General features: G+C 37.7%; 1 protein-coding gene across 9 annotated transcripts in view; it reads right to left on the bottom strand.

Annotated features, from left to right (window-relative positions):
* Nucleotides 1-2,660: 2,660 nt before the first annotated feature.
* Nucleotides 2,661-25,957, bottom strand: part of FGD4 (FYVE, RhoGEF and PH domain containing 4) — a 208,144-nt gene continuing 184,847 nt past the window's right edge. For all 9 annotated transcript variants that reach the window (XM_073877727.1, XM_025879512.2, XM_025879509.2 and 6 more), the window contains 7 exons: nt 21,485-21,657; nt 17,661-17,691; nt 17,358-17,450; nt 16,923-17,048; nt 12,688-12,828; nt 9,626-9,766; nt 2,661-8,178 (listed from right to left, as the gene is read on the bottom strand). In XM_073877727.1, coding sequence (XP_073733828.1) covers nt 7,921-8,178; nt 9,626-9,766; nt 12,688-12,828; nt 16,923-17,048; nt 17,358-17,450; nt 17,661-17,691; nt 21,485-21,657 — 963 coding nt within the window. In that variant the 3' untranslated portion in view covers nt 2,661-7,920. The remainder of the gene's footprint in view (nt 8,179-9,625; nt 9,767-12,687; nt 12,829-16,922; nt 17,049-17,357; nt 17,451-17,660; nt 17,692-21,484; nt 21,658-25,957) is intronic.

Here is a 25,957-nt window from a genome sequence, read left to right on the forward strand (position 1 = left end):
AAGACTTTCTTTCTAAAGAAGACATACAGATGGCTGACAGACACATGAAAAGGTGCTCAACATCACTAATCATCAGGGAAATGCAAATCAAAACCACAATGAGATATCACTTTACACAGAATGACTATTATCAAAAAGACAAGAAATAACAAGTCTTGGCAAGGATGGAGAAAGGGGAACCCTCATCCACAGCTGGTGGGAATGTAAATTGGTGCAGCCACTTTAGAAAACAGTATAGAGTTTCCTCACAAAATTAAAAATAGAAATACCATACCACCCATTAATATTATTTTTGGGTATTTACCCAAAGGAAAATAAAACAGCAATTCAAAAAGATGTGGCTTTTGTTTATTGCAGCATTATTTACAATAGCCAAGATATGGAAGCAACCTAAGTGTCCATTGATAAAGATGTGGTATATATAAATACAACAGAATGTATTCTTCCATAAAAAAGAATAATCCTTGGGGTGCCTGGGTGGCTCAGTCAGTTAGGCGTCTATTGATTTCAGCTCAGGTCATGATCTCAGGGTTGTGAGATGTAGCCCCGCTCCAGACTGTGAGGAGTCTGCTTGAGATTCTCACTCCCTCTCCCTCTGCCCTCCCACCACATGCACTTTTCTCTCTCTCTCTCTCAAATAATCTTAAAAAAAAAATCTTGCCATTTGTGACATGGATAGATCTAGAGGGTATTATGTGAAGTAAATCAAAGAAACAAATACTATATGATTTCACTTATATGTGGAATCTAAAAAAACAAATGAACAAAAAAAAAAAATCTCAGAAAACCGGTGGTTGCCAGAGGGGAGGAGGGATGTGAGCAGAATGTGAAGGGGATTAAAAAAATAACAAAGTTCCAGTTACAAAAATAAGTCACAGGGATGAAAAGTACAGCATAGGGAATATAGCCAATAATATTATAATAACTTTGTATAGTGATAGATGGTAACTACACTTATCCTGGTGAACATTTTGTAATATATATCACCATTGAATCATTATATTGTAAACCTGAAAGCAATATTGTCAACTATAGTTCAGCTGAAAGTAAAATATTATGTGCTGAATGCCTCATATGGACCAGGCAGTATACTAAAATATCATCTAAGTCCCACAACGTTTCAAGGAAGAGTGTCTAAAGTCACAAAAAGTGTCAGTCAGGGACTTCTAGCCAGTTGTCTATGACAAAGTCCTTCTCAGTATAAGCTGCTACTCCAAAGAATGGTTTGAAGAATATCAACATTACCCGAGACCCTGTTAGAACTGGATCATCACAGATATGCTAAATCAGAATCTGCATTTTAACAAGATCCCTGCATGATTCCTATGTACCTTAGTTTGAGAAGCTCTGAATTATGCCACATTGGCTCTCTCCACCATATTTCTACTCTGGTATAAGGTGGACTCAAACATGTCATATGGATAAGCCAAGTACAACCTTTAAGAAATTCTTCAGCTGATGCTAATTGTTTTTTTTTTTTTGAGATTTTATTTATTCATGAGAGAGAGAGAGAGAGAGAGAGAGAGAGAGAGAGAAGCAGACTCCCTGCTGATCAGGGAGCCCGATGTGGGCTCGATCCTAGGAGCCCAGGATCATGACCTGAGCCAAAGGCAGACACTTAACTGACTGAGCCACCCAGGCACCCTGCTAATTGCTTTTAAGAACCAATTGATAAATTAATTCATTGAGACCCGAACAAGGCTTTTAATTTCTAAAAAGGATTATCTCGAAGTATTTTCTCTCTTAAATCATACTGTTCACACATTCCTTTTTGGGATATCTCATGTTTTAAATCAAAAGCCAATAAGGTAACTGTATGAAACCCAGTGAGGTATTCCATGAAATACTACTTACCTGTATAGTGTTCTGTAGTCACCAAGTGTGTTTTTCATATTTCTTGGAATGACTCTAAGAGTTTATCACTGGGACTCAGGTAAATTGTCTAAGGTCACATAATAGGTAACAGCAGGACTAAGACTCAAATGTGGTTCTTTGACTTCCATTTCCATGTCTGTTTCACCACATAAGACTGAACAATGCAGGCAAACACCATAAACTATGTAGTAAAGCAGTCATTTCTCAGAAAACAGCAGCACTGTTTTCGCAGCTCCCACAGATCTAACCCTGGAGTTATCACAGGGAGAAGCCCCCAGTTCTACACCTGGGGAACCCTGGCTTCCATCGCTGCTTTATTCTTGAAAGACTTACACAGGTTTTGGTGGGGACTGGAGGTGGGAAGGAGCATCGGCACTCTACTGGAGTAACTTTTCTCTGAGACAACCAAAATCATTGTGAACATCTACAGTCCTAGCTGAAATAACATGTCTTTATAATTCATTTAAGGATGTATTTATTTACAAGATACAAATGCTTAATATTTAATAGGAATTAAAGTGCTTAATTTTACAATGTTTCCAATTCTATGCCTTTATGACCAAATATACATATGTTACATAATATATACACTATATGCAAATATTACATTCATATAGCTAGAAAAGAATTATTTTTGTGTATACTTTTTCACATTGGCATTAACTCTAAAATTCTGGTAACATACTTTTTCAAACTGATCAGTCAACAATTCCAAAACCCAGATAACACTTATTCAAAAATATCAGTCAATTGTCACTCACAAAATAAAATGCTAGTTTGGTTAAAAAAAAAAAAAGTTTTATATACAGACATGATTGCTAATGAATGGAGACCCTCTCAGGTGATACATTCCAACATCCACATAATGTGTAATATATAATGCAATTCTGTTATCATAATGGTCCCCAAGACTATTGTGTTCCTTACCAAGTCGATATATATATGTATATATATCTCACTCTATGTATTTGGTATTCACTTATTAAAATATGCTACAATGAGATTTCTTTATTTAATTTCTCACTAAATCTACCATAACAAATTTTAGGAAGAAGTATACCATCATGTAACTCCCAGTGACCCCAGTGAGTTAAAAACTATCTTGTAGAAGCCATGTGCTAGTTCATCTCAAAACACAGAAAAGACACAGCATTCTGCCAAATGCTCGGTCCAAAAGGTGGAAAAACCATGATTGACTTTAGAGGAATTTTTTACCTCAGTAAACAGTGTAGAAAATGGCCCATAGGTTGAAAGTATTTTAAGCCTAAAGGAAAAAGTAACTAATGGAGAAAGGCCTAGGTGCAACAGATCCCATCAGTATGCAATTACAAAGATTTCTATTTTATAGTTCATATCCCTTCTGCTGTTTAAGTATTTTTCTCTTGCCTTAACATAAACTGCTCTGATCTGGTGATCAGCAGTCTCTTTCTGTCAACCTCTCTGTTCACTCTTGCTTATTTCAATTCCTAATTTTTTATTCCTCTTTACTGTATCAGTAAAGAAAGTAATCTCATGAAAACATGATTATGGGGCACACATAAGAATGAATTGTACTAAAAATCCATGTAAATAATTTATGTTAAAATATTTAAGTTAAAAAGAACAGTTTCTATAAAAATTTCATTCCTATGGAAAAACAGAATTGGAAATCAACAATGTTTTTACATATATACATATATGCATAAATTCACAGAAAGGGTTTTCAAAGTATATCTAGTGGTCTTTATATATCATACTCATTTTCTAAATCTGAAGAATCTATAGTAGATAGTAATATGAAAATAAAAAGCAATTTGATTCTACTAAAATTGGATGAGAATGAAGAAGTAACACGATCCACTACTGGTGTCAATACAGTTCTAGAAAATAAGAACTGGTTAGCCACAGTTTTTATATTAATACATTCTTGAAGAATACAAAATTGAAGACTGAAAACATTAAGACATTCTTGCCTTTTGAATTAATTTTAGCTTATAAATACCATGTGCTTAATCTTAGACCCGCTAACACGAACATCATATGATGTAGGAAATTTAATTAATCTTCTATTCTGCATTATAGCAAGGATACCTGCAAAAAATAAGACCTTTGTTCCTTAGAAGTTTATTTGCTCCTGTTGGTGCCTTTTCCTCTGGATATATCTAGTCCAGAAAGATCATTATTAGAGTCATCGCAGACAATATTCTCAAAATAAGAACTTAAGGCTTTAAATATAATCAGAAATGGGATCTAAAATTTGAAAGGAAAAAAAACCACCTACCATGTTTCCACAAAGTAGACAAGAAAAAGTAAAACAGAATTGTGAACTCACAGAAGTTTTTAGAAGGCATCAATGAATCTTTAACAACCCTGCAGTACTATGAAGTTTGTAGTTTATATACTTATGACAACGACAAGTACTCTTTTAAAAAATCCAAATGTGTATTTATATATGGGGACAGGGCACATTTAAAAGGTTAGTTCTTCTAAAATGTTTAGTAATTTTTTAGGTTGGAGTATTTGTTTTTTAATTGGGGTAGGTCACCCAATGAAGGTAAGTACACCAACCTGTATGCGGTATTAAACTTCATGGAAAATGAAATGTAGCTTGATAAAGTAGTGCAGATGTGCTTAAATCTCTCACCCTCCATACCCTTTGCTAAAGGAAAAATGCTTTTGACAGTTATTTGAATCCAAGGAATAATGCCCCCCCTTCCCTTCCCTATACTCAGCAATTTGAGTTATAGTATCATTTCTAAAAGTAATTATCTATATCCTTGTGGCTAGGGGCATTCATATTAAAATTTCAGTATAAAAACACACCCTGAAGAATTTTATTGCTTGCATACATGATGGCATTATAGATGCCATTATTACAAAAGTGGCTGGTGGCATTTTTCATTATTGAGTCCCACTTAAAACCTGGAGCTAAATCTGCACTACATTTCATACTTAATATACCAAATGGTAGACTTTCAGTAAAAGCAAAATTTAAGTTTAAAAAATCGGAATGTTTTGTAATGAATAGCAGTTTTTATCAAAGAAGTATTTTTTAAGTTTTGAGAAAGGGCACTTTAAAGACTTGGAAAGCACCAAATTAGGAAAAATGAAGAATAAAGCCTATATGGAATGTTGGTTCTAAGAGGAAAGTAATGACAATTTTTTTATGTTCAATTTGTCATGACTTCTCAGGTGTCTTGGAAACCAAGACATGTGATGGTTCTTGAAACCAATCACACTTTGCCATCTTTTGGTTTAGCTGGATGTTTACTAAATGCCTGCCTAAGAGTATTCCCTTGCCTTTCTCCAAGTAAAAGCATTAGTGATTCTTTATGAGAAACACAGGTTAAGGTTGCCTCAATGCTTCTCTTTGTGCTTGAATAAAGAACACGGGGTGGACCATGAAAGATGGTAATTGGATAACCAGAAATTCTCTTCTAGTACCATTATTTCTAATTTTTTTGAAAAATTAAAGAGCCTGACAATATTCTTTTTATGTATTCTTTTGATAATCTAAATTAAATAACATTGATATTTACTGAGTCAAAACTTGAGTGTATCCATGTTACTCCCATTGCAGGAGAACAATTTATGATCGGCAGAGTGAAGTCTTCTCACGGTTCAAAATAGTTTTCAAAAATAAGCTGGCCCATAAATCTTCTAAACTGGCCCTTACATTTCCATTGCTCTATTCACAATTTACATAAGTCATGTTCTCCTGATAATCATTCTACGTTTTTATTGCTTCTCTTTTTTGGAGATTAAGAATGCCAGTGTATCATCTACAGCTATAGTGTAACCATCTCAAAAGCCACCCTGAATACATATGTTGTACAGACACACCCCCCCACCCCCCACATAGTTGGCAACTAGAAAAGAGAAGTAATGTAACATTTCTTTCAGTCTGTCCCTGATTTGACAGGGCCTAAGAAGCTACGCCTTTATCTCTTTCTGATTCCAAATATTTGGTTTAATATTATGATCATGGGGGCGCCTGGGTGGCTCAGTCATTAAGCGTCTGCTTGCAGCTCAGGTCATGATCCCAGGGTTCTGGGATCGAGCCCCACATCGGGCTCTCTGTTCAGCGGGAAGCCTGCTTCTCCCTCTCCCACTCCCCCTGCTTGTGTTCCCTCTCTCGCTGTGTCTCCGTCAAATAATCTTAAAAAAAAAAAAAAAATCATGGCTGGCATTCCTTTATATTATAGAGGAAGGCAATCTAATTGTTATCAGCCATAATTAGTTTACCTTCTCCTTTGGAGTGGGGGGGAAAAGGAGAGTCTTGAAATATTTCTTAAAACATCAGGCCTGAATAAATGTGGGGCTGTCTCTAATTTTGAGTGAATCCATTCTACACTTAAGGTATAATTATATTCTCAAAGACCAAAATAGTAGGGTCGTTCTTGGGGATTTCTAGATTTCTAGCAGACTTAGGCATTCAAAAGTGATAATGTTTGGGGCATAACAGGGTAAATAGGGAAAAAAACTAGTTTGAGAAAAAGAGTAAGTTAAATAGCCAACTTAACGTGAGATTTTTAATCACAACCACAATATAATGAAGAGCAGCCTTTGTGAAAAGAAATCATGTTTTGACTATTTAAAATTCCCCAGACGACAGGGGGAAAAATGCTCAGACTCTCTTCAAACACCTTGTACCTCCCAAACCTGCCATTAAAATATTGCTTTTCATTATTGTTTTCCCCTCCTCTTCTTCACTGAGGTGGTTTAAAGAGTTGAACATAAACTTCCTCTAATATATATCTATCTGCTCCTCAAACACAGGTTATCACATATGAATTTAATTTCCCCTCTGACAAAGGAATAGGCCCACACAGTTATCTTAAGTGTTAATTACGTAGTCCTCATTTAACCATGAACAGTCTTATAGAAAAGAAAAACATTACAATAAAATGTAGTTTCCATCTGTCCCAGTTCTGTATAAAGTCAGGTATCTTGTACAGTTTAGGTTTCTGTGAACATTTTTGCACATGCTGATATTAACTGCTGCAACAATTGCAGGACTGTGAAAGGTAAAATAACCTGTGTGACTTCGACCATCCTAGTGGCCAAAGTGTATTATCTCAAAATAATCAAGACTGAAGCATTAATTAAACCCTCATTATAAATTTAAATAGGTATTATTAGCACCTTCAAAGAGAGGCACTGTTTTAAATAGGCACAGAACAAAAAAATAGTACTTTAAAAACACTGTTGGAACTAATATATCCCATGCCACATAAATTACTGCTTTTTCTTATTATAAAAATATCAATACCTTTAGATGTCAATCAGTTAAACATAAATCACCAAAAACATTTATGAAGTTTAGAACATTGTTCAATTCCAAGATAAAACATGCTTTATATTTAAAAAATAAATTAGAGACAAATATGAACCTAAAGCTGAAGAGAAAAGCATGTATAATATAATTATATTCATATTTAATACTTTATACACACAGTTGCTATATTCTTGAGATATTTTCTTAGGAATATTTCTACAAAAACAAGTATTATCTTTTCTTAATAAGTTGAAAGTTTGAACACCAACAATTTGTTCTTTCTGTTTTAAAAGAACATACATTATTTATGCAGCTTGAGCTTTATAAACTAAATTAAATAAGTTAATACAATAACCTAAACTGTCCCTGTATTTTTTTTTTTTTTTTTTACCATGGATCTATTTTGGCAAAATGGAGGTATATCTTTCAAACTGTTACAAGTCCTACCTGTGAGGGAGAAGACATGGAAGGGCCTTAGATGGAAGTAGCCTATTCTAACCTGATAGTGATAGAATCCACTGATAACATTTTCTTCAAGACAAAAGTACATATGCAAGGAATAGCTCATTAAAAAATGTTCCATTTTCACATTATTTCAAACTTTTATCGGTAGAATGGCTCTGCACATCAGTTTCACTGAGTACAGAAACATAGGAAAATAGTCCCCCAAAAGATGCGTTTATGAGCCTATATTTTTCAACATAAAGTGCTAAGAGATGAATAAGGAGGGCTGGGAATGTCTTGAGCTGTAAATCTTGAGACCTCCACATCATGGATGGTCCTGGAGTTCAGCATTCTGATTTTTTCCTAGGTTCAGGATGATCATCCAAGGTGGTTGGATGTTTGTTGGGACCGTCTGGTGTCTCACCTATGACAGCTAAAAAGATGATTTTCAGCCACTTCTGTTTCAGTTCCTCACTGTCTGCAGCAAAGCTGTGCACAGACTTGGACTGGGTCAGTTTGAAACTGTGGGGCAGGTCTGCACTCTTTGGCAGATCATCCACAACATAGCCGAGGAGTGGAATGGTGGCCTGGGCTCGGACGTCCTAAGGAAAAAACATGGTACACAGGAGCGTGAAATGTATTAGCTTGCTATCCGTGGCCCTTTGTGATCTGGTTCCCACTAAACCTCTTTCCATACCAGTGTTCCACACAGATTCGTGCTGTTAGCTCTCCGTGGACAGAGCCTGTGATCCAGTCCTTGGCATACTGCCTGGATGTGAGGTCATTGAAAATGTTGGCTGAATGAATTAATGAATGAGAGCAGACACCTAAATCAGCTAGGATTCACTGACCCTACACCCCATGCCCTCTCTGTGAGGGAGTCCATTCAGCTTTTCATTCAGATGAAAAGGGGAAAGAGTAATAGTTATCTTACTGTATAAAACTAGCAAATGTTAATGATGATTTGATTACCACAGTTTTATTTGGTGATCCATTCATTCGTGCATCAATGTATGGACATGAAAAGCGTATAGGAAAAACAATGAAGTAGAAGACAATATATACCTTGGTATTTTAAGTTTATTTTTTTATTTATTTTTTTAAGATTTTATTTATTTGACAGAGAGAGCACAAGAGAGCATACACATGCACAGCAGGGGCAGAGGGAGAGGGAGAAGCATGCTCACCACTGAGGAGGGAGCCTGACATGGGGCTCGATCCCAGAACCCTGGGATCATGACCTGAGCTGAAGGCAGATGCTTAACCGACTGAGCCAGCCAGGCACCCCTTAAAAGTTTATTTCTAAAATAAAATTTTACCAGCCCTTAATGTAGATATAGGCTGAAATACAACAGGTACATTTAAGATTTTATCTATTTCCAGGTGAACGCAGGTGTTTTTCAAGCACAACACAGCCCACAGTACCTGGTGCTGGCTAGAAGCTAAACCTGCATGTCTGTTGCTCCCATAGATTTAGCTCAGATCCATACATACATGGTTCTCAAAAACTTGTTACTGGACAATGAAAATCTGAGGTTGACTTAAATTCCCCTTCCTCTCAAATTCCTTTTTTTTTTTTTTTCAGGTATCCATCCATTCAGGAAAAAAACCCCAAACCTATAATAATTATTTCCCTTCATCAAACAGGCTCCTTCTCTTCCTTGCATCTCCCTCTGCTTCACCACCACCTCCCACGCCCCTTCCTAATCCAACTCATCCTTTCTCAAATCACTGAATAGGAATGAGAGGAGGGGAGAAGGCATATGATGCACAGGATGAAGAAACTATGGGCTATATCTAAAAAAAAACCAAAACCAAAACCAAACCAAACCAAACCAAACCAAAACAAAAACAGTTAAAAAAATAAAAATCAGTTTAAATAAACTTGCATTTTAGTTACTAATTATTTTTCAATTGTAATGAAAGACAATGCAACTGTCTGAGCTCTCTCATTCTGTTGAGGAGTAATGGACGATTTTGAGTTCAGTGTCTATTCGCCTCCCTCTGCCCCAGGACCTCCATCCCTTTAGAAAGATACAGTGTAGATACCTGGGGGGCACCGTACATGTACAGCACAAGAGGATCTTGTTTGGGGATCACACACCAAGCTTTCTGCCAAGGTTTTGACTTTTCCATATACTGAAGAAAGCTGCACACTATGCTGTTTCCAGATACTTCTGCTGATTCAATCTAGAAAAATATAACGGAAAGAGAGTGAGAGAGAGAAAACACAAAATGAACCAGGTAGAGAAGTAATTTACCTTAAGGAAATATTCATAAAGTACAATATATTCAATGTCATCCCTTTCATGAGCAAGGGAAAACATTTTTTAAAAGATTTTTTTTGAGAGAGACTGAGAGCAAGAGACAGAGTGCACATGCACAAGCGGGGTGACGGGCAGAGGGAGAAGCAGACTCCCCGCTGAGCAGGGATGCGGAGCTTGATCCCCGGACCCTGGGATCATGACCTGAGCCGAAGGCAGATGTTAACTGACTGATAGACACCCAGGTGCCCCACAAGGGAAAATATTTAAGTGAATTTTAATTCTTTGTATCATCAGACCTCAAATTTAAATAAAGTTAAACATTTACTGACTGCTTGCTATGCAGGTGCTTTTCTTAGTCCACTACGTGTATCATTTCATCTAATCCTCATACCAACACTAAGAAGATACCACTTTCATTATCTATGAGGTTCAGAGATGAAGTAACTTTCCCCAGATCACACATTTAGGAACCTGTGTGCTAGGCATTTGGGTCTGGATCCAGAGCCTGACCTTTTCACCATAATGCTATACCAGCTTCAACTGTGTAACAGTGCAATAGCAAAAAGGCAAATACTGACCAGCTATTTTTGTCCTGGAACCTGAGATAATTTAAAAGTTTTTAAAATGGCAACAGCTACTTTGTAGACCCATTTACAGTTTTCTGCTTTGTCTCCTGATATATATCTCTGGTTAAAAAGGGAACAAAACCATTTGATTAAATGATAGATTTTATTATACACATTATGGGAAGCGAGTGGTTTGCTTCTATTTTCAACTGCTCTAATCCTTAGGGTAGTGCTACTCAATGCCATCCACCGAACAGCACTGGTTCAGACTGTTTTGCTACCCATTCAAGATAAAGCACAGAAAGTAAGAGTAAGCACTTAGAAACTTTTAGAGCAATTGGACTTTGTGATGACATGCAAGCAACGTGATTATGTTACAAAAATACTGAGCTGTGGTGGTTTGGAAATAAAACTGGCCCTTCATCACAGATAGTTTAAGAAGCACTGGCTGGCAAACTAGGGCCCACCAGCCCACCACCTGTTTTTGTATGGCCTATGAGCTAAGAATAGTTTTTATAGATGAACATTTAAAATCAATTTGATGACAGTGAACACTAACTCTGTACTCCAATTAAATAAGTTGCTATCTCCCCTCCCCGCAAAGAATTCCAGTCTTATTATGATATCATAAAATATTACACTAAGTTATTACTCAATTTTGAATTTAAAAAAAAACTGTGAAAATGTTTTCTTTCTTGTTTAGAAGTAATATTCTCAGTTTTTCCTCTTGGCCTGCAAAGACTAAAATAGCTTCTCTCGGAAACTATTTTACCGGAAAAGTGTGCTGACTTCTGGTCTAAAGCACATAACAAACTTGTTGGCATGAAGCCAGTTTCAAATATGTGTGTATTTGTGTGTGCAGGTGCACATATATATTGATGGACCTCACATTATATATTTATTTGATTAAATATGTTAACCTGGTAACTTGTCCCCCAAGTATAGGTTTTTTGAGAAACTATCCAGAGTTTTTTTTTTTTATTTCATAGATATAGCCTGAAATTCATCCCTTAACACAAGTTATCTGACTCACTGTATTATGCCAGTTTTGTCAGTTATTGTGTTTAAGTCTTGAGGCCAGTGAAATGTGCCTCCACCTTGCCTACCAGAGAAAGCCCCATTTTGGTCTGCCTACAAGCAACATCTGTACCCTAGAAGAATTCAGAGTTATACTTTTAGCTTCTCAGCCTATACTTTAACTTTCAATGGACACTCAAATTTAGGATTCTTTTTCAGTTAACAGAAATGACCTTTGTACGCTTACACTGTATAAATGCTCAATAAATGCTTATTGATTCTTAATAAACCATGGAAATTTTTAATAAACCAAGTATGTCTCTGACTTCAGATACATAGAATTCTGATCATGAGCCTATTTTTCACAGACTTTCCAGGCTATGTTGAACTTTCTGCCACAAAGGCCTTATTACATAATTTATTCCTTATGTTAATGTCTTTTGAGTGTAAAACTCATTTCAGATACATGCTGCATTCTAGTTCCCAGGATTGACTGGGAGGTTCTGACTTTAGTCTAAAAACATGAGTCGAGGGCACCTGGGTGGCTCAGTTGGTTAAGCGACTGCCTTCAGCCCAGGTCATGATCCTGGAGTCCCGGGATTGAGTCCCACATCGGGCTCCCTGCTCGGCAGGGAGTCTGCTTCTCCCTCTGACCTTCCCTCTCGTGCTCTCTCTCATTCTCTCTCTCTCAAATAAATACATAAAATCTTTAAAAAAATAAATAAAAAATAAAAACATGAGTCGAATTTATTTGCAAGACATTTCAATAATATTTTAATGCAGTTACCAGCTTACTGTCACTGGCTATATTAAATGATGCTTTTAATGCAATAAGTTGGTAGACATTCTCAGGTAATAAATACTTTAATATGAATTTTAATAATTTCAAACAGTGGTTTTTGAAGCCAATATGATAAAATTGACAGAAAAGCTTTCCTATTAAAAAATATACTATAAGTCGGGCACTAGAAGAGACAATTAATACTCTAATATTTGACTATAGCCACCTTCACAAAACCAATATTTCACTCTCAAATCCATGTGATTAAAATACAGCACTTGTCCCTCTTCTTTCTATACAACTGAATATGATCCCCAAATTCAGCAGGATAGGACAAAAGTATGCATCTCGCTTGTTCTTCAAGTTGTTAAATATTAAGAGAAATAACAAAATATGTCATTTGTATTCTCAGGGTTAAAAGACAATTCTACATTCCTTGCATAAAAATTTAAAAGTTATCAAACACTTAGTATTCCATACCTCTAAAATTCCTTTTCTTTTTTTTTCTTCACTGTCTGTGAATCCACTTATTATTTGATAACAGTCTTTACAAACTTTGTTTAATTTTCCACCATCGTACTCAAGTTGAGCTTTGTAATCAGAACACTTCCAACAAACCACCTTAAATTAAAAAAAAAAGAAGTGAATAATCATAAAGATTTGAGCAATAATCACTTACATTAATAATAAATAAGAAAGAGTTAAATATTTAACACAAGCTTATACTAGACTAAGAATACCCTATGAACGTTAGGAGTATATATCATGGTATTATAATGCTGTTGGTGATGGGCTCTCCTTGTTCACCCTTTGTCTTCCTCACTCTAATGGCAGGAGATCTTCAAAGGCTTGCTTGGTCCTTTGAAGGACTTTTACCCTTCATACTTCTGGATGTTTCATCAATATACTCCCCAAATGAACTAATGATCTTAATCTTCCCTGCCCTCAGATCTCTCCTGACTCACCCCACCCCTCCCAAGCCATTCCCTTCTGTGCTCCCTACTGCAGAAAACAGCACAGCCATCTAACCAGTCAAGGCAAGTCAGAAACCTGGGAGTTATCATCTTCAACATCTCCCTCTACTTCGCCCCATAGAGTCACCATATTACAAAGTCCTGCTGATTTTATCTCCTAGATATTTTTTCAATCTATTTTTCTACATCTTCATTCCAAGTCTAAGCTATCAATGTCGTAATTTGGAGTATTAGTCTCATGACTGGTCCTTGTAGCATGCTTACTGGAATTTTTACTGGAGCATTCTCTAGCCTCTATTTTTACATCCCTCCAAGCTATTTTCCAAACAGCACCAGATGCTGTCTTAAACACGCTAATCTGATAGGTTTCTCCTCTATTTAAAATCCTTACAGTTTTCCCTTTGCTCTTGGATAAAGAACAGATTCTTCCCCATGGCCTACAACGTCCTTTATAATCTGCCCCTCTTCCTCTCTGTAACCCCTGTGACACTGGCTTAGAGCCCCTGAAATGTCTCTCATCTCTGCTTCAGTGAATTAACTCTCGTTCATCCTTCAGATGTTGACTCAAATCTCACTTCAAGCAAGATTTCTCCAACTTCCAGAATAGAGCACTGTCTCTTGTCACCATGCTACTTAAGTTCCCTTACTTTTCTTGATGTACTGATTCGTTTTTAATCATATATTTGTGTGATTATTCACTGTTTGTTTGTAAAACTCACTAGGCTGTAAGCTCTGTGAGAGACTGTCCTTGTATATTCTGCTCATAAGGCACCCAATGAACATTTACAGAATGCCAATAAATGAATGAGTACAATGCAAATGCATGTTATTTCTTAGTGAATAGTGTTTTTTTCTGATTATTATAGGATAATTGTTAGAAAAAAACCTTTGAGTTTAAAAAAATTATCTTCTTGGCCATAGCAACTTCTTACTAGATGTCTCCTGAGGCAAAGGAAACAAAGGCAAAAAAATAAACCTTTGGGACTTCATCAAAATAAAAACCTTCTGCACAGTGAAGGAAACAATCAAAAAAACTAAAGGCAACCGACCGAATGGGAGAAGATATTTGCAAATGACTTATCTGTTAAAGGATTCGTATCCAAAATGTATAAAACTTCTAAAACTCAACACCCCAAAAATGAATCCAATTAAAAAATGGGCAGAAGACCTGAATAGACATTTTTCCAAAGAAGACATACAGATGGCCAAAAGACACATGAAAAGATGCTCAATGTCACGTATCATCAGGGAAACGCAAATCAAAACCATAATGAGATACCACCTCACACCTGTCAGAATGGCTAAAAGTCAGAGAAAAACAAATACCATGATTTCACTCATATGTGGAATTTAAGAAACAAAACAAATGAACATAGGGAAAAAAAGAGAGAGGACCACACCAAGAAACGGACTCTTAACTATAGAGAACAAACTGATCGTTACCAGAGGGGAAATGGGGAGGGTACTAAATAGGTGCTGGGGATTAAGGAGGGCACTTTCTGTAATGAACACTGGGTGTTATATGTAAATGCTGAATCACTATATTATGCACCTGAAACTAATACTACACTGTATATTAACTGGAATTTAAATAAAATCTGTAAAAAAATAAAAATAAAAAATTATCTTCTTGCTTCTAGAAGCATATTTTTCCTAATTTATCATAAACTATTTATGAACATAAAAATATTAGTAAAACTTTTAGTTTAGGTTCACAGCATGTAAATTCATGATATAGAACTATTCATTGTTTTCTCATAATTACAATGAAATTACTGTAGGATTTGGAACTAGACACGCCTGCATCTGCACATTCATATCAGCTACTACCTTATTTATTTCAAGTCATATTCTTGTATTTTGGTAATCAACAAATACATTTTTGTTTGTTTACTAAAGGTAAGTCCATCAGTCAATACCTGAAATCATTTCAAGCAAACTCAAGGACAGATCAAAAAGTCTTACCCTGAGGGGGAAAAAGTTATTTGCTATCAACTTGAATTTTTTTTTTTTTTAAAGATTTTATTTATGTATTTGACAGAGAGAGACACAGCGAGAGAGGGAACACAAGCAGGGGGAGTGGGAGAAGAAGCAGGCTTCCTGCCGAGCAGGGATCCCAATGTGGGGCTCGATCCCAGGACCCTGGGATCATGATCTGAGTCGAAGGCAGACGCTTAATGACTGAGCCACCCAGGCACCCCTATCAACTTGAATTTGATCACAAAACTGTTTCACTGAGCGAAAACTCAGGACAAAAATGGAAGGATAAATCTGCAGTAAGAGAATAATCTAAAAGAACTCTCAGTACAAACTGTTTTGCACTTTAGCATACAAATAATATATTAAATCACAGCACAATGCCTACCCTTCTCTGTTTACTTATTGCTTTTTAGAAGAAAGTATATCATCTTCAACTTGGTTTACAAGGCCATCCAAAACCTGCTGTTCTCTCTCTCCTGCTTCATTTCATGCCTTGTTCCTCCTCACGCTTTCTATATGAAACAACTCAAATTGCTGAAAACCTGTCACCTGCTTTCTCTGGCTGGAGGTGTTGAATTTTGTGAGAACAATCCTTGCCAGTAAATGGACTGTGCGTCCCTTTACATGCATAACCATAAACCTCTAATAGGCACAGAGCAGTCCACACCTGCTCCTTGGGGAGGCTCACTCCCCTGGCCCAGAGACAACTCTTTCATACTGAGCCATCTTTCTTGACTTTCCCCATCTCTCCACCCCTTCCCCCTTTCTTTCAGCTGATGACACTTCCTCATACTTCAGTGACAACATAGTTATCATACTGAAAATTTTCTACCACAAAATCAAAAACACACCCACATTTGCACCCATCATTTCCTTTTTCCTTTTTGTTATAATGGACGGAAGTTTCCCTCTCCCATCAGAAGCCTGAACTTCCACTTATGCTATATACATTCCATCTCTTGTCTTCTCAAGGACATCAACTCCTTTGGTTATTATTTACCTCTATTTCTTATGCCACAGTTCCACTTACTCATTGGGCTCCTGCCTCATGACCTCTGGCATCTCAAGAGCAGACCCAACTTTCTCCTATCTCAGGGCTTCTGACATACAGAGCCACTGAACACCTTTCTCACCTCCCTTGGCTTGGTTAGCTCTTTCTCACCCTTTAGGCACCAGCTTAAATATCAACCCTTCAGACAGGTCTTCATTTTTCTTTTCTTTTAAATAGGGGGAAGGGGAGGGGCAGAGGGAGAGGAAGAGAGAGAATGTTAAGCAGGCTCCATGCCCAGCACAGAGCCTGACATGGGGCTCCATCCTGCAACCCTGAGATTATGACCTGAGCCAAAATCAAGAGTTGGACACTTAACTAACTGAGCCACCCAGGCGCCCCAGGGCTTCATTTTTCTAAGTAAAATTGGTTTCAAGTCCTCCTCCATTAACATTATTCTCCATTCTAACTTCTTCATTGCCTTCTTATTGTTTTTATAGTAATCTGAAATGTTTATTTGTCTGTATACTTAACTTTGGTTATTTTCTCCATTAGAATGTAAGCTACGGGAAGAAGGGTATCATTTTGCTTACCATGTTTTCTCCAGGACTCAGCAACACAGTGCTTTGCACATAGCTGTCATCAAAATTAAGTTTATTAATTAGTTGGTTTACTTATTGAATGATTTTTTTTTTGCCTTTTCAAATTTGATGATTATACAACACTTATCTAGTTACTAGTAACCTTCATGATCATTAAGAAATCTCACTTACATGTCCACATGCTCGACAATGATGCCTTCTTCTTGTCAGTGCATTGAAAGACTCTTTGCATTTCATACACATCGTTACTTCATTATCTCGGATCCATCTTGGAGCTCTTTTCCCCAGCTCAGCAGTCTAAAAAGGATTCAATTTTAATAGAAAAAACTGTCATTTCCATCTATTTATTTACTTATTTACTTATTTATTAAAAAGGATTTTGACAACACTGCTCATATCATGCTTTGAAATTCATGACCTAGAAAAAGAAATAAAAGGTTTAAAGAAGTTTAAGCAGGAAAAAAGGCACTCACTATTGTATTATGTAAGAAAGAATGAGGTTTTGTTTAAATAGCCAGTTCCAGCATTGCAAAGAGAAAAGGCCAGATAAGAAAATGATTAGACAGATCTGCAACTGCAAAGAGAAAAGAGTTTATTTCAACTTACAGAAACCTCTGAGTGCATGTCATTGTCCTTTGCAATTGCATTTCTGAAGGTTTCATGCCTCTGATGGAAAGCATCAATGGTCTCTTGAAGAGCCTAAAATATAAATGAGATTCAAAGCATACATTAAAATATCACATGCAAATTAATGAAAATCCTTTATCAAACAAACATCTATGATGTAAGAATGATCTTAAAAATTAAATGACCTTATTCTGATGACAAATGTGTACACTATTATATGTGCACGTTTGTGTACACAAAGGTTACCAAAAAACAAAAATAAAAAATAGAAATATGGTTTACCTTGATCCATTCTTCTTTGTCTTGCTCAGAACTAAAACAAAACAAAATTCAAGTGAGTTACACCTCATGAATAAAATTACGCTTTAATGCTGTTCCAACTTTCTGGAAAATTCAGGGATGTCTAGGAAGGAGTTACAATAAAAATTAAACAGAATTGCTGGCAATTGATCAAATAATTTTTTTTTTTAAGAAAGTGGGGGAGGGGCAGGGGGAAGAGAGAATCTTAAGCAGCATCCACAGCCAATGTGGAGCCTGACTCGGGGCTCAATCTCTCGACCCTGAGATCATGGCCTGAGCTGAAATCAAGAGTCAGATGCTTAACCAACTGAGCTACCCAGGCACCCCTGAACAAATAAATTCTTTTTTTTTTTTTATTTTTTTAAAGATTTTATTTATGTATTTCAGAGAGAGAGAGAATGAGAGATAGAGAGCACGAGAGGGAAGAGGGAGAAGCAGACTCCTCGCTGAGCAGGGAGCCCAATGCGGGACTTGATCCTGGGACTCCAGGATCATGACCTGAGCCGAAGGCAGTCGCTTAACCAACTGAGCCACCCAGGCGCCCCACAAATAAATTCTTAAACAGAGTTTTTTTTTTTTTTTTTTAATTTTTAAAAAAGATTTTTTTTTTATTCATTTCAGAGAGAGCGAGCAAGCATAGGGTAGTGGGAGAGGGAGAAGCAGACTCCCCGCTGAGCAGAGAGCCTGATCTGGGGCTCGATCCCAGGACCTGGAGATCACGACCCGAGAAGGAAGGTAGATGCTTAACCACCTGAGCCACCCAGGAGCCCCTTAAACAATGTTTTACACCATCCACTTTGGTACACATAACTTTTGACTGGGAGAGTTACATTTAGCTTCCATTAATACATTGTCCTGATGTTAAGTTTAACAACCATCATCTAGCTCAATATGTTAGGTAACTGCAGATTTAGCATTGTACCAGATATACAACTAGTCTTCCAATTCACCTTGGAAGAAAACACAGGAGGCTTTCAAAGGCTACCAGTCACAACCCATCTTAGAAAAGATTACAATTATCCTCTAGAATCTAAAATATCTTTTATAAGGTCTTAGGGAGCTATTTAACATTTCTTTGATAAATAATTTTGCTAGAAAGCTTTGGGCAATACTGTACTTAACCTATTACAGATAAAGCAAAGCAAATATTTCAGATGCCTGTAGGAAGGAAGTTTCACTAGAGTCAAGTATTCTACTTTCCTACTGAGGCAAATTTTCTTTATTTCATCTCCCATGCAGGTAGCTTATAGAGCGGGCTGCTGTCACAGTGTATATTAGAAAAGTCCCCATCAGAGCTAGATCTCCAAGCTGGAGAATTTTGAAGAATGCCAGAAGAGTGGGCTCTGTTTGTTTGCGTGTGTTTGGTAGGCTAGAGCTAAGTTTGAGTTCCAGCTGGAATGTCGCATGCCTCGCTCCCACAGGTATCATACATGCGTGAGTCTGGCAGGAGCTCTGCTCCTGGGACATCATCCATCTTTCCAGCAGATTTGTTCTGGAGCACCATGATGTGCCAAGAATGCTGCTGGAGTCTGTGCCACCAAATGGAAGATTCTGCTTTCTCTCTACTGCAGTGCCCTGCCTGGATAAAATCAGTTCCATTGCTCTGGAATCACAGTTATTTCCTAGCTGCTTCTAGTCTTTTAAATGCAAACACACTTGACAAGTCTTTAATGCTTTTTGTTTTACTTTCTCAAGTCATGGCAGAAATTTTACTCCTCTAATTTACTTATTACTATGGTTTTTTTTATTCATTTAGCAATATAAAGCCATTACATAAAAAGTACACAAGACAGAAGCTTAATATTCTTTTAAATACAAAAGAGGAAGCAGAGTGTAAGAGGTCAGTCTTCAGGCTGACTCATTTAGCAAGAAAAGCAGAACCCATTTTTTTTTCCAGGTGGCTTCTGAAGTGAATGATCTTTAAACATCTCCAAATATATACCCAACTTTGGGCTCCGTGTAATCCCTCTAACACTCTGATGTTCTGAGACTTTCAATGTTTGTCCTTATTCTAGAAAGAATCATAGACTAGATAAAAAGTAATCACTTAATTCAGCTCTTCAAGTCACCATATAATCATAAGTATAACTACCACAATGGGATTAGGGGAATAAGAAATTTAAGGAAAAATGACTGTGTTTTTGGTATCAATTGAAATGTATCCAATCCTGCATACTGGAACTTTACAAAGTGATTATTGCCTGTACATAAGAAAATTCCTCATGCATCAGCCCTATCTTGAAGAGAAAACAGGCCAACCTGCTAATGCACAGCTGGGGTTTCCATTTTGGCAACCCCCAAAACCTTGATCATCTCTCTTTTGCTGTTTCAACACCTCTCTCAGGTTTGCAGATTTGGAAGTATGCTGGATTTCACAGCAGCAATGTCTTCATTCTTCTGCCATGAAGACTTCTCTATGGTCAGAACTATTGATGAGTCCTCCCTGTTGCCAGAACCAATCACTCCGTGAGTCAAGCACTGAGGACTCCGGTCAGGAGTCTCTGAGCACGGCATAATATATTCTTCCCTCAGTTTGGTGGTTGGGGCCAAATTTCACCATGAGGTAGGAAAACCATGCCATTCAAAGCTAAGTCCTCTACACTTTTAATTTATGCTTGAAATGCCACCTTCTAATCCTTAGGAGCAGTCGCTGGGCAGCTCCCTAAGTAATGGCAGGTTCAGTATAGATTTTCTGTGGGAAATCAAAGGGCTACTTCTTCAAACTGTACTAGCCCTATCTCCCTTAACTGTAATTTCACCAATTCCCCCCGATTCCCTGGGCACAGATTCCTGCTAAAATGAATTATTCTCTTTTAAAAGTCTGAACTTCAAACTTTTATACAGTTACTAAGTACAAATATCCAGGATGAATTCATCTGAGCCAGCCCGAACCATACGCTATTGGTGCAAGAGAACAAACACGAACAGAAGTGCTCTCTCAGTCTCCAGACTCTAGGGTATCAGAACCATCAGAGTCAAGATTGGTACCTAACCCTCTGATCTGTGACCTTCTGAAGGTTCCCATATTTCACAATACACCTTTGTAGGATAAATGGAGGGCAGTCTTCTAAGGTAGATATTTCAAAACCTGACAGCACTCTATCTTCCAGAGGTTCACACACAAGGTAGCTATGAGCCACTGTAGTGATTCTCATGGTTTTTTTCTTTCCAAACATTGTTAAGCAGAGGGAGCCAGAACCCCAGCCCTTCTTTCCTACTCAACAAAGCTTATAAAGAACCACCCCTTCCAGAAGTCCTGGTTTCTAGAGGCCACTATAACCCCAAATGGCTGCCTTCCTGTATCCTCCAACTGTGGCAGAATCATTACCTTTTCTACTCCGCCTCCTCTGAAAATCCTCTCCATCAAAGTGGCAATAAGTCACATGAATGCAGAGCCGCTGAAGGACTGACAGTTAATGCTTCAACACTTAGCATGGGATAGAAAGCATCAATAAACATCGTGCACCAAAAGGAAGGGTGGAGGGAGGAAGGGTTAGGGGAGAACGCTTTCCTACAAGACTCAAAACTCTGGCTTGAACACAACCACTTCATTCTCTGAGCACCTCGCAAATCTCAAGAGTCAATTTAATTTACTGAATTCTTACTATCTGAAAACTACTCTCCAGGCACTATGAAGGAATCAAAAAGGATAACATGATTCCTGCCTTTTAAGAGATTGTTTCTTATATCCAGTCAGATTCCCAGAGGTCGATAGTATTCACTTGGGAAAGATCCTCAGAATTATTCCGTCCTACAACTCATTCTGATGCTTTCATAAAGCTGTGTGATAGGAAGGCTTCTCTCACCTGGCTTGCAGTTCCAATGTTCTCTCTTTCCCAGATACCTGGAAAGTGTGTGGATATTCTTCATTGTGAGTCTCCACAATTTTCATTCCATCGATGCCAACCCTGGTTCGAACTGTGAATTTAGAGCCCACCAAGCTGAATCTTGGTACACAGTACAGCAACATGTTGTTGAACTGCAAGGATACAGCGCACACATCAGTAAATAGGAAAACAAAGAAGAAAGAAGGAAGCCACCAGTATTACAAGTAGCCCTAGACAAAAATTCCAAGGAATTCCCAGGGAATTACATACCCCCTATGTGCGTAAGATTATTTAAATACTATATTGAGATTTTTATGCTTGTATCAGAACTACCTTACTGTAACACTCATAACATATTTCCCTTTATTGGTTCATAATATTTAATTGATACTTAAGTAAACCAATCATCATTTTGTACTATGAAGAAAACTAGTTCAATTAAGTTCAGCAACAATTAAGGACTTTCCATATACCAGGAATTGAAGTTCTTAACCATATAAGCTGAAGCCCTAAGGCAAGAAAATTTCTAATTGTGTCTTACAAAGCAAGTCTTCAAAGCTAGTAGAGGAAATGAGTATATTTAACAATTATTTTTGCCAGTGTGTTTAGTATTAAGTTTAAAAAAAAATCAAGTTATTAGTTTAGAACATGTGGGGTTAGCACACTAAACCCTATGTAATAAACTAAGTTACTGTTTTTTATTGGCCTATAGCTTAAGAATTTGTCATGTATGGATAGAAAAGTCATCTACTGGGGTGCCTGGGTGGCTCAGTCGTTAAGCGTCTGTCTTCAGCTCGGGTCATGATCCCAGGGTCCTGGGATCGAGCCCCGCATCGGGCTCCCTGCTCAGCAGGAAGCCTGCTTCTCCTCTCCCACTGCCCCTGCTCGTGTTCCCTCTCTCACTGTGTCTCTGTCAAATAAATAAACAAAATCTTTAAAAATAAATAAAAAGTCATCTATTTTAGAAAAAGTTTTTAAAGATCTTCTTTACCAGATTTTCTTTTAAAATGAAGGACTTTATTTTGAAACTGCATCAAATAATGTATCATGCTCCATTTCTAGTCAACAATGAACAACTTCTGCTAGTCAGGACCAAACAGTAAGTTTGGGGAGACATTTAATTCACTTTTGAACATACTGAAACATACAAAAGGAAGAAAGGCTAAATACTTAGGTTAATTTGTAGGTGGATTCCTAAAGAAGGTCCATACTTACCTTCTTCCTCCTTCATATTTATTGTTTTTGACACTGCTTCTAGAGTTACATATATTTTTCAAAGACAAGAATAACTGGGGACTTAAACTCTGTGCACTATGTAACCTCTCATGTCTCAGGATTATTATCTATAAAAGTCACTTGTTATTCAGGGGATTAAATCCAGAAAAATGTCCTGTTCTGCCAGGTTCTGTTTGGCTCCACAGAGCCATCAAGAAGAGAGATGTGGATGGACTTTTAAAACATTTCAACTGGTCTATGTGACACCGCCCATTGTACTCATTCTGAAAGCAAATTTCTTATCATTTGTTCCTTGTACGTTATTTTGCTAGTTCCTGTAACCAGCATCATAAATTTCATTTCTACACTGGATAACGTAGAAACAAAAGGGTAATAAATACACTTTAGCATTTCACATTTACATTTCTAGAAGAGAACCCTAAAGACCTATCAACTGTCCACTGCATTCTAAGTGTGGCAATCTCCAGCCTCTCTTCAGTACATAGGATTCAAGGATTTGAAAACACTCTGAAAGGCTCTCATCACCATCCCAGCTTGATTAAGGCAACAGCTTGCTGCTAACTGTTCCTGTTAACACTTTTTTCCTATCTTGTATGAAGGCCTTCTCAGAAGGGGATTTGGTCAAGGCTGTGAATGGTACTGCAGAGCAGCAACCAACATGCACAAGGCTCAACTTTCTTTTTTAAAGATTTATTTATTTGACAGGGGGAGAGAGAGAGCGAGCGTGTGCGTGCAAGCAAGGGCAGAGGCAGAGAGAATCCCAAACAGGCTCCATGCCCATCATGGAGCCTGACCTGGGGCTCAATCTCACGACCCTGAGATCATGACCTGAGCTGAAATCAAGAGTTGGACACTTAACCAACTGAGCCACCCAGGTGCCGCAAGGCTCAACTTTCAAGATGGCAACCACCACCTCATGTTTCTGCAAACTGAGTGACAAATATAATGTTATGGAATAAAATTTCTGAGTTATCTGATACTTGTACTTAAGTTCACTTTATAAAATTGAGATTTTTATGCTTGTATCAGAGTCTTGTTATTTTATAGAAACATAGTCTTGTTATTTTATAGAAACATAGTCCATGAATATGGAAGTTCTAGGCATTTGTTTTTTGTGGTGACACTCATACAAGATGACAGACTATCTTATGATATGTTTCTCTTTCCATTTTATGCTTGCAGGATTATGCTTCCCCAATTACAGACGCTTCCTAAGTGGGACTTTACATTCTAAACTGTCAATAACTATTTATTAACCTTATATAATTCATATCACAATCTACTGCAAATCAATAAATACCATTTTTCTTCTTCCTAGAAGTCAAAGTAAGAGCACAAGGATATAAAATACTGTTTACAAAGCAGTAGATGCCTTCTGTTCTCTCTGTGAACCTTGCTCCTGTGGCAAAAGCCACCATCATCTTCCGTGTGGGTTTCCGCCAGTGCTCAAAGAGGAAGTCAGAACAACTGCACGACCAAGTAGATGGCTTTCCCTTTCAGTGAGGGAGACAGCTTTTTATCCATGGCCAGAAGTGGTTACGGACATGTGATCTCTGGCTGGTGGGGCAAGCTCTGAAAGTGCTAAGCTAGAAGCCAGCCTCGATTTTATTAAAACCACAGGAGTCCTCCTTCCTGATCTCCAGTGGTCCTCAACTACTTATTTCAAGGGTCTTGAAATATTTGAGTGAAACAATTCAATGTCATGTTTCACCAGAGACAGTTTCATTAAAGTTTTTTTTAAAGTTTGTAAAAGTACATGGTTGGAGAAAATTTCCAGTGCCTTCTCTGTATTCAAAGTTTAAATGAGTCAAGGGGGAAAAACTGAAATCTGTCAAGCTATAAGGAAATAAAGACAAGAACAACAAAGGGCCAAGAATAAAATCTCTTGGGTTATTCTCCAGGATAATTTGGGGATTTTTTTTTTAAACTTTCAGATGTCAGGTGTGGTTAATTTAGTCAACAGAGTATCCTGCAGTAATAGAAAAAAGCATAGTGTGGAGGCAAGCGAATGAGCAAACATGTGGAGGTCAGCTCAAGGTTGAAATCAGATTCTACATGCAATTTGGCTTTTTAGAGAAATGTAAGATCACCAGAGTAGGATACAGAAAACTAGCCCTCATTTTGTTCCTAGAGACAGAGAAAAATAAAAACGGTACTTCTGAAGTTTCTATATACAAAAAACCAAGATGCTCTATGGGAAGAAAAGCGTGTTGTGAAGAAGAGAGCGTGTGACAAGGACAGTGCAGGGGGTGGAGGCGGGAGGCGTGCAGGGATTACTAGAATGGACCTACAGAAATGCTTCTAAGATGGTCTTCACAAGACGAATGCGGCTTTCGGGTAACTCCTGCTCTAGGACTCCGTTCTCCTGGGAGGCAATGGCAAGAGAGGTTTGATAGCTCATAATAACTGGAACAAGATGGGTCCTTTCTTCAAAGTCACTATGGCTGTATTCCCCCAAGGCTCTTTGCCATCTGTCCTCCAAATAGATGTTTAATTTGGCTCTACAACAAGGTATTCAACCTTAAACTATTTCCAGAATAATTCTCAAATGTGAAAATTAAACCCAGGTAATTGGTTAAGGCACAGAGCTAGAAGCTTAACTACTGAAACTATAATATAATCCAGAAGAGGGGAAAGGAGCACTACCTAAGCACCTAAAGGAAGGGTAAAGGCAAAGGGAAGACATTAACTCCTACGCATTTTGCCCAAAATAGTGTATTAAGTATGTCTTTTTAATCTGTATTTTTGATGCTTTGACATCTTGGGGCTTTGCTGACAATGGAGGGACTTGTCCCTCTTAGGGTTACCTACTTCCTATAAGTAGTAAATGACTCACCTGCAAGCATGCCTTTCATATGGAAAGCAACCCATCCAGAGCCCAACCCCCACTGCCTCCTTTCTTGAGCTCTTCCTGGGCCAGTATTCCCCTGCTCTCACCCTTCAGGGCCAGGTACCAGACAACAGCCCCGGTACCCCAGAGCCTGATGGAATTATTTAAACTAGCAAATCCTAAACCTGTTTATGCTGCCTTGCCCATTCCTTCTCACTGAACCCACAATAAAGGCTCTTGCTCACATTTTCTGCTTGCTCCCTCTGCCCCTTATGGACCCTGCTGCTTTCTCAAGTAACCCCTATGGTATGGCATGCCTTTCCTTTTGGGAATCTGTGAGTATAATGTTTCTCATGGCAACTGTCTCCTGATCTGGTGGCCTCACC

This window comes from Callorhinus ursinus, unplaced genomic scaffold (genome assembly GCF_003265705.2).
Source record: "Callorhinus ursinus isolate GAN/ISIS: 27379988/994484 unplaced genomic scaffold, GSC_fseal_2.0 scaffold27, whole genome shotgun sequence".
Lineage (NCBI taxonomy): Eukaryota > Metazoa > Chordata > Mammalia > Carnivora > Otariidae > Callorhinus > Callorhinus ursinus.